Raw genomic sequence first — 12,464 nt, 5'->3', positions numbered from 1 at the left:
TTAGTATCAAGACCTAAAAATTATTCAATAATTGGCACAAAATGGGTCTTTAGAAATAAATTAGATGAGCATGGAAATGTAATTAGAAATAAAGCAAGACTGGTTGCTAAGGGATATAATCAAGAAGAAGGAATTGATTTTGATAAAACTTTGCACCTGTTGCTAGATTAGAAGCTATTAGACTTCTACTTGCATATGCTTGCTTTATGAAATTCAAGTTATTTCAAATGGATGTTAAAAGTGTATTTTTAAATAGATATATTGCTGAAGAAGTATATGTAGAACAACCCCTGGATTTAAAATCATGCTTTTCCTAATCATGTCTTTAGATTAAATAAAGCTTTATATGGATTAAAACAAGCACCTAGAGCATGGTATGATAGGCTAAGCAAATTTTTACTAAATAATGGTTTTTCAAGAGGTAATGTAGATACAACCTCTTTATTAAAAGAAATCAAAATGATATGCTAATTATACAAATTTATGTTGATGACATAATTTTTGGGTCTACTAATGAATCCCTTTGTCAAGACTTTGCTAAGCTTATGCAGGGAGAGTTCGAGATGAGCATGATGGGAGAACTCACCTTCTTCCTCAGACTCCAAATTAAACAATCAAAAGAGGAATCTCCATCACCCAAAGCAAGTACACCAAGGAACTACTCAAAAGATTTGGAATGGAGAACTGCAAACCAATTGGCACACCAATGAGTCCCTCATGTAAGCTTGACAAGGATGATGAAGGTAAAGCGTAGACTTAAAATACTATAGAGGTATGATTGGCTCATTATTATATTTAACTGCAAGTAGGCCTGATATCATGTTTAGTGTTTGTTTATGTGCAAGATATCAATCTAATCCTAAAGAATCTCATTTGAATGCTGTTAAAAGAATCCTTAGATACTTAAATGGTACTCAAACTCTAAGGTTATGATACTCTAAGGACTCACAAATTAATTTATTAGGATATTCAGATGCTGATTTTGCTGGATGTAAATTAGATAGAAAAAGCACAAGTGAACTTGCCAATTTCTTGGAGTTAATCTAATCTCATGGTTTAGCAAGAAACAAAATTCGGTGGCACTGTCTACGGCTGAGGCCGAATACATTGCAGCCGGAAGTTGTTGTGCTCAAATCTTGTGGATTAAGCAACAACTCGAAGACTTTGGAATCAAACTTAATGAAACACCAATAAGATGTGATAACACAAGTGCCATAAATCTATCTAAAAATCCAATTCAACACTCAAGATCCAAACATATTGAAATAAGACATCATTTTATAGAGAACATGTTAAAACAAAAATATATTCTTGAATATGTTTGCACTGAAATCAATTAGCTGATATCTTTACAAAGGCCCTTAGTGAGGATACATTCTGTAAATTAGGAGAAATCTAGGAATTCTAGATCCATATGCCTAAATTTTCTCAATTTCCAAGAATTGATGTCAAAAATCTTAGAGCTCAATTTTCAACATCTATCCTAGCTCCAAAAGCTCAAATTTATCATTCTAAAAACTTATCTTTGAGCAAAACTCCTTCTCCCAAAATTTCAAATTTTTCTGGAATTTATTCATATTTTTCTGATTTTCTGAACTTCATGAGTCGACCCCCATGAGTCGACTCAATGGCAAACTTGTAAATCCCACCAACTTCCAACGGGTTCATTGTTTTTATATGGGACCTGTTCGTGAGACGACTCATCTTCTCATCGTCCTCCTTCAAAAGCCGTCTTCTCCCATTCCTTTTGCTCCAAAACCAAGGATTATTTCGAGGCAATTCTCCCTCCTCCTCTCCACCAAAAATCGCCACCTTGAAAAGGGATTTTTGTGCTTTCATTGTTTGGCGCGGTTGGAACGTGCCCTAGCACTTCACCGATCTTCCCAAATCCACTTCTTTTCTCCACCGAAATCCCTCTTCACTCTCTTGTGATCCCTCCTCCACTCATTCAAGTCTCCTTGCCTGCTACTACATGAATATGGCTCCGAAGATGAAACTTTCCCAAAGAAGAAAGTCAATCCGTGAGCCTGAAAAATTGTCCGAAAGAAAAGGCAACTGGTCAGCTTCCAGTACTCCCACTCCAGCTTCAGGTCCCCCTCAATCCTCCATAAGCCCCAGTAAGAACCCTCTTTCTGATAGAAAAGTAGAAACCGGGAAAAAATATAGATTTTTGGTTCTTTGAAGAAGAGGGCTTTACTTGTGCTACCAAGATTAAAAACCAAGGATGGGTTTTTATTGCTCCCTTAAAAAAGTCACCTATGTTGACCTAGTTAGAAAATTCTACCAGAACCTACATTATGGAAATGGGTCAGTGACTTCAACAGTCAAGGAAATTGATATCTGCTTGGATTTTAGATATTGGGAGAAATATTACATTTGCCTAGTGAAGGTTATACTTATATGGAACTCCCAGTAAAAGAAGAGGAGATCAGAATTATTTAGGAGATACTTATTCAGGAGCTTAAATAAATTGGAAGCAAAGATTTTGTCAATTGAGATGAGGATCCTGCATCAGATGGTAGCAAAGCTTTTTTTTCCTAGAAGTGGTAGACATGATTTACTTTCTGCAGAGATATCTGTATCATGTTTCATGTCATCACTCAGACCCCCCTGAACCTCCCTGCACTTATGATAGAGGCCATGAGAAAAACTTTGAACAGATCCAAGGCACACTTGCCTTATGGTATGGCCCTTACTAGAGTATTTAGGAGATTTGGAGTTAGCTGTGAGGGGGAGGCTCTACCAAGCTGTCTCATGTGGACACTTTCAACCAACACAGCCTGCATCGAATGGATTTACAAAGACTGATGGTGGTTGGATAAAGGGCTCTGAAGAGAGAGCTGAGGATAGAGCTGAAACAAGAGCTGAAGACAGAACTGAAGGCAGAATAGAAGAAGAAAATCCATCTTCTCCTATACATGACTTCAGGACAGCATCACCAGATACCAGTTCATTCCTGATACAGAGGCTGGCCCTTCAGAGTTTACTAGGATGCCCACACCAGTGTATCAGCCAGAGACCAGAGCACATCCATCAGAGTTCAGACTGGCTGACGATCAGATAGAGCATATATCACAGCGTGTGGCTGCCTTGCTATCTAGCCAGTGGAGTAGTACTTCTTTTGCACCAGGAGCCACCTCTTCTGATCAGACCATTACTCCCTACATCTCCACTGTGTTTCAGATGATGTCAGATCAGTCCATCCGGATTCAGCAACTTGAAGACACTGTCTGGAGATTGACTGGCAGAGTTCTTGACTTGCAGGGGCAAGTCCTTGCTTTGGCCCATCCCAAGCCACAGGAGTCTACTATTGAGGTCACAGACCTCACTGCAGAGGCTGGAAGGCTCAAAGGAGCACTAGAGGGAGGATATGAGTTACTGAGGAAGAGATCCGAGGATCGAGTGAGCATGCTACCACTCAGTTCACTGCTCTACTACAGTCTGTTTCTAGAGCATTGAACGTACTTGATTCCATCAGACTCACCCTTTCTGTTCAGTCCTTAGCATCTCAGCGTACTCAGCCTCCCAGTTCATCTCGCTCTCCTGCTCGTGCCAGAGGCAGACGGGGTAGAGGACACACTTCTGATCCATCAGCTTCTCATACCATATCTGATGACTCCGATCCATGACTTGTCTTGATCATTTCTAGGTCCTAGGTGTTAGTGTCTTGTTCTAGGATCTGTATTTTGGGGTCATGTATTGATAATTAGCTGTTTGACTTTTATAATATGAACTATGTATTGAAACACTTATGGTTTTAATGGAATGATCTTTTACTTATATTTCTACCTTTTGTAATGATGTTGATCATATTTTGGTTATATATATTCTCTTTGTTGAAATATTGTCTTCTCTTTGTTGTTGTTTGCTGTTAATAATTGCTGTATTAAGGGGGAGCAAATATCTGTGATTAACTCGAAAGGGGGAGAAGTTAAAGAATTTTTTAGAAAAAGGAGAAGTTAACCATGTTTGATGATGTCAAAAAGGGGGAGAAATTATTAAACAAAAATTAAAGAGAAATTTGGTATCAGACAGAAATTAAACAAAAAGCCATCTATTAAAAGCAATCAAAAGCAATAAAATTATGAGAAATTAATGAATGAATTGAAAATTTAAAGAACAATATCAAAAATACAATGCTAAGTACAATGCAAATAAGTAACTTTTAAATTACTTCTTAATATATGCTCTGATTTGCATTAAAAATTTAAATATGCTCTGATATACTTCAAAATTACAACTTGCTCTGATACATCTTTTGAAATTTTATTTACCTTGATACATTTTAAGAAATTTATCTTACCCTGATACATCTTAAAATTTTTTTTAACTTGCTCTGATACATTATAAAATTTTGCTCTGATACATTATAAAATTTGCTCTGATACATTGTAAAATTTTCTCTGATACATTGTAAAATTTTTCTGATAACTTTGTAAAATTATTTTTCTTGCTCTGATACATTGCAAAATTTATTTTTCTCTTGCTTTGATACATCTTAAACTCAAAATGATCTAATACAATTTCCAAATCAACTCTTAAACATGTTTTGGCACACATAATTATTTTTTTTGTATCAAAAAGCAATTAAAACACATAAGTATTTTTTTTTGCTCTAATGCTAAAACTAAAATCAAATGAGAATGAAATTTTCAAAATACAGCTTAATCTGATAACAAAAATAAGTTTTTCGCTCAACACCAAAATCACATAATCCAATGAGCATATCATCAAATCCTTAAGAAAATAGATAAATTATTTTTGTATATGACCATTTATATTACATACCAAAAGAATCATACTCTTTTTAAGCATATACACCTTTAATGCATTCTTTTGAAATTAGTGTTTCACATAAATGCTTTTGTTCAAATATTTTGTCATCATCAAAAAGGGAGAGATTGTTGCTCCTAGATTGATTTTGATGATTACAAAGCAGATTGAAGGAATACAAATATTTTTAAATTAAAAAAGTCCTTATGCTCTTCAAGGGCAAAATCATAATTTCACTAAAATCCTGATTTGATAGTACCATTTGGTAGAACAAATGATTTGAAATCTATTGGTGAAAATTTCATTATTTTTGGACTTATATTTTTGAAGTTATGAAGGTTTGAAGTGCATGAGTCGACTTATGAGTCAACTCATGTCACTATGAGCTGATTGGCACGCAAAAATCACCCATGGCACGCTGGATTTTTGGCTTGGCACGACCTGTGAGTCGACTCATGAGTCGACCCACAAGGCATGAGTCGACTCATGAGTCGACCTCTGCTGATTTGAGCCAAAAAATTCCAGAAACCAGATCTCTGGTCTTTGCAACAGAGGTCGACTCATGAGTCGACCCCTGAAGCATGAGTCGACTCATGAGTCGACCCCTGCGATGGAAATCATCCGCAATGGCTTGTTTTTTACCCGTTTTAATTGCCTTTTATGCTTCCTAAAAATGCTCTAACGGCTCTTTATCTGCCTAATATGTTTTCTCTTGTTTTTAATGCTATAAAAAGGTTTCTAAAGGTGAAAAGAAATAGAAGAAGAGGATTGAGATACAAAAATCAAACAATTGAGAGGATCCAAAATACACGAGGTGATCAACGAGATACTTGAGAGAAAAAGAAAAGAGGATCCAAAATCTACACGAGAGAGACAAGTGATCCACAATATACACGAGAGATTGTGAAAGAGATTCAAGAGCATTCAAAGAAAGGATTTTTCACGCCTATTGTTCAACCTTGATCAAGAGATCTTTCAAAGCCTTCAAGAAGTCTTCAATCAAAATCATCTTCTTCTCAAGCGTTCATTCAAGCGTTCATCCACCTTGAGAAAATTCAAAAAGGAGATTCTTCATTTGAGTAAAGTTTTTTATTGTTATATTCGCTCATTTAAGGAGCTGTTATTGTATTAATTTATGCTCTAAGCTATTTTACTCTTTGTGAGTATTTGTTCTTGTTTTTGGAGGATTTCCAAAACAAGGGAAGGTTGATCCGAACCTGAAATCGGAGTGTTTTGGGTTGACTTGTACTCGGAAAACAAGTAGACTAGCTTGGGATAGCTAGTGTCGGAGTTTCCGACGTTTGTATTCGGGTTGAATACAAGTATAGTGGATTAGAATTCCCAAGTAGGAGCTTGGGGAGTGGATGTAGGTGCAAGGTTGGCACCGAACCACTATAAATCCCTGTGTTTGTGGTGTGCTTTATTGTTTATCTTTATTTCTCTATTTTATTCTTGCATTCTTGCTTTAGAAAATTAATCCTGATTTAAAGTCTTTGTTCTCATTCATCATAAGTAGTTAATTAAGCCTAAAATTTTTAGAAACCCAATTCACCTCCCCCTCTTGGGTTGCATAGCTGGGCAACAAGTGGTATCAGAGCCCGGTGCTCTAGCCCTTCTTTGATCTAACAATCAAAGAGCCAAAGATCTATGGCAACCCATGTCGGTACTTCTCTAGCCGAGGGGCAATCTACAAACCGACCTTCACTTTTCAATGGGTCTAAAAAATAAAAAAATAATATATATATATATACATATATATATATATTATATAATAAATAAATAAATAAATAAAAATAAAATGAGAGAGAGAGTTTCTCTCTCTTCTTTCAGTCTGAACCCTTACTTTCTCTCTCTGAAATTGAACTTTCTCTCTCTACTTTCTCTCTCTAAAATTTTCTCTCTCTAGGTTGTTTTTATCTCTTGATGGATTTTTCTCTCTCTAAAGTTATTCCTCTAGGATTAGCATAGTGTAAGGCTTCATTTGATGATTTTGATCGAGTTTAGGGAAGAGTCTGATTTTAAGTGGGGTTTTGATTTGGGATTTGTTTAGATTTAATTTTGAATTAAAATTAATATAAAAATATAATTTTGGATAATAAGCATGGAAGAATCTCTTAGAAGTTAGTCGATCTGTTCATTCAGTGCTCCGTGAAAGGTAAGTAATGAACCATCTTCTCGAGATATTTCATATTTATTCTGAAAATAAATAATTATTCTCTAAAATTATGCATGATTTATGAAATTATATTTTGAAAGAAAAGTGCTTTTGAAATATTATATTATGCACATGTTCAGTGAAAAACTATGATATATTATGATACAAAGTGTTTGATACAGAATCGGATTTATGCTCACAGCCTAACTATGTTTTAGTGGGCCCCGCCAATGGAGATTATTCGTTGGTACTCGGTGGATCCTGCCCGTGGGGTTGTGCGCTGGTGTTTGTGGACCCTACCAGTGGGGTTGTGCGCTGGTATTCTGTGGATCCCGCCAATGGAGGTTAAACGTTGGTCATAGTCGAGGCTGTTGAGTTACGAGTGTTTTGAATCGAATCGGATTTATGATTATATTATATATGAATATTTGAAAATATTGGATTTATATTAAATCAGCATGAAATATATTTTTATGTTTATTTGCAATATTGTTCTTAGAAATTATATAATATCTGAAATATCTAGTTGAGATATTTGTTACTTACTGGGCTGTCTAGCTAATTACCCTTCTTTCTATTTTTCAGATTCAGATAATTAACTTTGAGCGTGGGAAGAAATATTGGGACAGAGCTTTTAGAGGCGAGATTTAGCATTGTCAACTTCATTGAACTTAGATCTATTGTTTTATTTTTAGTAAAATTTTATTGGATGTAAGATATTTGTTTTAATTACTTGAATTAAAGTTGAATAAAAAATTATTTAAATTTATTCCGCTGTGATACATTGATATCGTGATGAGATGCCTTGCATGCTTATGAAGAGAGTTCTTCATAAGTATGCGGCGGTTGCTGCGATCTCCTGCTCGCGATCTCGGGCTGGGGGTGTGACATAATAATTTAAGCCGGTATCCAAGTTTTATTTTTCAAAAATATTTCAATTTCAAGGGTGAAAATAAACTAGATACTTGAGTCGTGTCGTTGAAGTATGAGCACTTTATAACAAATATCTCCCATACATTACGCCAAGTCCATGAATTGCACCGACGATCCTTTGTTACCTGACATGCCAGCAATGAAGCGATTTTTTTGAATGGACCCTAAAACATTACTCCTTATTTTCTTTCACAACACAAAGTTAATTCCAGGTCAAGATCATCGAATACTTAATCAAACTCCATTTATATTTTAGAATACATTTTCAAAGTATTCCACTTCACAATAAACTTTTGGCTTTCGGCTCGTTGCTCTTTTACGGGAGATTTGTTTGCGGAGTCTTCTCTTGTACTAGTCTTTTTTGTATTATTTTCTAGATTTCGTACCAGTCTTTCTCGAAATACTTTAAATTATTCTCTTTGTTTATTTCTATCAAAGGTCCTATATCTGTCAATGAGGATTCTCGCTTTCCTTGTGGATATTGCCTGGTTTTGAAGTGAATCATGTTAAATTTTGGTGTGCCATACCAATTTATTCTTTATTATTTCTCTATTATTTTTATTAACATGTTCATGAGGTTGTCACAATTTGCTCTGAAAAAAAAAAATCTATGAAATCTGCATTACACCAACAATGCACGTGAAATATGATGGAATAGAGATATAACAGACTTCATAGCTTAACAACCTTTAGAAGAGTGGAATCAGTGGACTGAATTATATGATCTACGCATTTAACATGTTTGAGCAGCACACTGGCTATTATCTTCTTAATGGCGTATGAATTAGGGCTTGCATTGCTATTGCCTGTTTCAGAAAGGCATTCTAAGCATGAATTAGGGCTTGCATTGCTTAGCAAGTATAGGTTCCAGGGTTCGATTGTTAAGTAGTGGATATTAAGTTTTTGGACTTTGATAATGATAACGCAGATGGGTCTTCCTTCTTTGCTCTCTCTCTCTAAAAAAAAAAAGGAAAAAAGAGCAATTTATGTAAGCCTTCCAATAAAAATGCCCCAAAATTTGCATCAATTCCCTGCATAAACTCAGAGATCCTATATGTTACAATTGGTGGATTGATCCATCTGTCTCGACATTAGCATCAAGTGGGAAGGAGCAACGAGCATGCAAGCAGAAGTAGCTGGATCATTAAGAGAAATTTATCTCACATGGGTAATAAAGTGCAGTTGGTGCAACCAACCTACTCCATAATGACATGTTTCATAATACTTCCCATATGGGATCACGTGATCCATCTATGACTTTAATTACATGTACATCCACAGGGATCTGAATGTAGCTTTGTTATGTTTTTTGTTTTTTGGGTGACAAGGTTTGTTGTGTTTTTAGTAGGTAAGGTCTGTGTCAGTCATTTATCCGCAACAAAATCGGCTGGGAGAACTTAACATACCCTTTTGCTATCCAATTTACAAAAAGTCATTATGCTGTCTAATTGTGGCTCAGGTGGCTCAAACAAAAGCAAGAAATATTTTTGACTAGGAGTTCTGTGTTGGTTGCTAATAGTATATGTAATTAATGTTGCTCAAACAAAATCTATTTTTCTTAAAACGATAGGATCACCTGGAAAATGTGGGGTCTGAAGTGGCTTTTTCTGATGCTGGCTAATGCAATCCTTGTTTTTTTTGGTTGGTTAATTGCACAGAGATGAATGCACCATTTCCAATCTACATGATTATGCTGTATGCGGGAGCCCTGGTTGGAGAAGTCTCCATCACAGTGAGCTGGTTCTCCACCAAAGACCTAATTAAGATGACCATATGGAAACCACTTTCACCCTCCATCCAACTGCGTGGTTTCGACCTATGTTTACAGTAAAATCACTGAAGAAATCAAAGTTGGAGGCTTTGCAGCTAACGTCAATGAGAATGTGATACATTCCTAAACTGGAAGATATATAGCATTCTAGCTCGCGGCATCGTTTTTAATGTCACGAATTAGATCTCATCTAGAGCGCATGTATCTGAGACGGGATTCAATGGCGAGTTACTAAACTATGTTCCTAGCAGTCCAAGGAATGAATGAATTTGCATAAGCAAATACATTAATGCAGAACAATATTGGTGCTTCATTATATACCTCTAGAACAAGTTAGAACTACTTCTGACACAGAATGTAGGACATAGGAACTGGGTAGATATTGCATGTATTAGAGCAGAATGTTGGCAGCATTTGCGATCAAACTGATGCTTCTCCGTTTATCACTGTCGAGGGGAAAGCCTATTAACAGTCTTTCCAAATAGTCGAACGAACGAGGCGAGATGATCACGGGGTGGAAGGGGCGGGTTAAGAAAATTTATCTGGACTCGGCCTTGATGTCTTAAAAGACAGCTTTGAAGAGAGGAAGAAGTAGGTCAGTGATGAGAAAGGATATGGGAACATTGATAAGGCAAACCACAAAACCGGTGGCAATTAAGGTTGCTCTCTTATTTCACTTCTGGGGGTCTCACCACATGGGAAAACTATATGAGGCGTCGGCAAGCCTTAGAGCTCCTTGTATAAATTGACATAGTGGGTTTTCTGAACCCTCCAGCAAATGAGAAGCTAGCAGCTTCAATATCAATTCCCTCTGTCTGCTTTCTAAAAGCGGATGGCGTCCATCACGGGAGCTCCTCCGCTTATAAGAAGCCTCTTGTTAGGCCTCTGCACGTTCTTGTTGGCATTCAACTTCTCCAGTGCGACCCCACAGACTGAAAGAATCGTTGCCGTGGTCGGCAACGGTGAATGCTTAGATTGTGCACAGAAAAGTATCAAGAATGAGGAAGCATTCGAAGGTACGTACGTCTTCAAGCAATGCCATTAACTGAAATAATGAAGCTAGCCTTCTTGGTCCTACCGGTAATATGCTATGCCCAAACTGCTTCTAATGAGATCGAGCTCGTGATACACCTTACTCCTTTGCTAAGATGTAAAATTATAAATGTGCTAGTTTAACATCTTAATCAAGTCACTGGATCACTTCAAACAGATAAAGTAAGTGTAACATTTGGTGCATTAATTCTTCAAGCAGGGCTTCATGTAGCCATCCAATGCAAAACTGGCAATGGGTTCTACGAGACCAAAGGTGTTGGTTTGCTCGACAAGAGTGGAAGCTTCGACGTACCACTACCTAGTAGTATCCTCGGCGATGATGGGGAGCTGAAGGATGAGTGCTTTGCGCAGCTCCGCAGTGCCTCAGAAGCTCCTTGTCCTGACAATAATGGAGTGGACCAATCCAAGATCGTGCTGAAGTCTAAAGAGAGTGGAAAGCACACATTTGTTGTGGCAACGGGGAAACTGCCATTCTCATCGACATGCACTTCGGCGTTCTACTTCAAGCACCATCCCAAGGATTTCAAGCACAAATTCCACTTCCATCACCACGACTTTCCCCCTAAGCACTACTTCCCACCTAAGAAGCCAGTTCCTCGTCCAGCACCACTGTCCAAGCCACCAATTGTCAAGAAGCCACGCCTGCCGGTGCCCATCTACAAGAAGCCACATCCTCCAATAACAAAGCTACCGTCCTTGTACTATCCTCACCCCAAGCTCAAGCTTCCTCCTATCCACAAGAAACCACTTCCTCCAATCCACAAGATTCCTCCCTTATACCATCCACACCCCAAGTTCAAGTTCCCTCCATCCACAAGAAACCCTTCCTCCACTCCACAAGCCTCCTCTCTTGTATCATCCTCACCCCAAGTTCCAGTTCCCTCCCAAGCCAAAATTCTACAAGAAAAAGCCTCCAATCGTTCCCCCGGTACCGTGAACTTAATTGGAAGCTAGTGGTGGCATCGGTTCTTTATCCTCTATGGTTGGTTAGTTACCCTTCCTTTTCTGGGGGATTTCCCTCATCAGTTAGTGGTGTAATAAAGCTCGTCCTTAAGATTCTTTCGAGTCATGGGCGAGGGTGATGTCACCCATTTGTATTGGATGAATATTTATGATTTTCTGAATATTTGTTATTTTCGTGCGCTTGTATGATTAGCAATGGCAATAATTCAAGGACTTTTTGCTTTTCGCTTGTAATCATAAAATTGGTCCTCTACTTTTTATAAATGATCACCTGAAGAGACCAATGCTTGGGATACATGTGGGTAGTTCTCGTTTCAGAGATGAAAGTTTGTCCAGCTTATCAACGGACAAGGAAGAGAAGACCAGATCATCCCATTTATGCGACGTATTATTCCAACCGTAAGACGAAATAGAATATTATATGATTGACAAAAATTTGGAAACCTTTGGTTGTAATAGAAAATATTTTTCTGGCTTATCAAGTACAGAATTTGGCTAGCCATCGAGCATTAGAACATGGCATATTTAACATAGTCACTGTTACCCAAAAAAAAAAATAGTCAGAAAATCTCAGGCACAAACATCATACGGGCCCTCCCAGTAAAGTTACAGGAGTTGGCCTCCATGGTTACCTGATCCATTGCATAGTGAACATGTCTTGTGAGGAGAATATTTATTTTATTTTAATAAACTTTTGGTGACTGATGACTTCCATTAGTCTCCACTTTCTGCCAAAAAAAAAAAAAAAAAAGAATATCATGGTGGAATTTTAGAATAGGTGAAATTCTGGTGGGTAGCTATGGGTGAGCAATGCGC

General features: G+C 37.3%; 1 protein-coding gene across 1 annotated transcript; it reads left to right on the top strand.

Moving 5' to 3' along the window:
• Nucleotides 1-10,390: 10,390 nt before the first annotated feature.
• LOC105044093 (uncharacterized) lies at nt 10,391-11,818 on the top strand. The gene is given in 3 exon segments (XM_010921890.3): nt 10,391-10,648; nt 10,885-11,510; nt 11,512-11,818. Coding segments are annotated over 3 exon segments (921 nt in total). The 5' UTR covers nt 10,391-10,464; the 3' UTR covers nt 11,623-11,818.
• Nucleotides 11,819-12,464: the final 646 nt, after the last annotated feature.

The sequence above is a fragment of the Elaeis guineensis genome, chromosome 4 (genome assembly GCF_000442705.2).
Source record: "Elaeis guineensis isolate ETL-2024a chromosome 4, EG11, whole genome shotgun sequence".
Classification (NCBI taxonomy): Eukaryota; Viridiplantae; Streptophyta; class Magnoliopsida; order Arecales; family Arecaceae; genus Elaeis; species Elaeis guineensis.
Note: the sequence above shows the minus strand (reverse complement) of the source record. Positions and strands in the feature narration are given on the sequence as shown.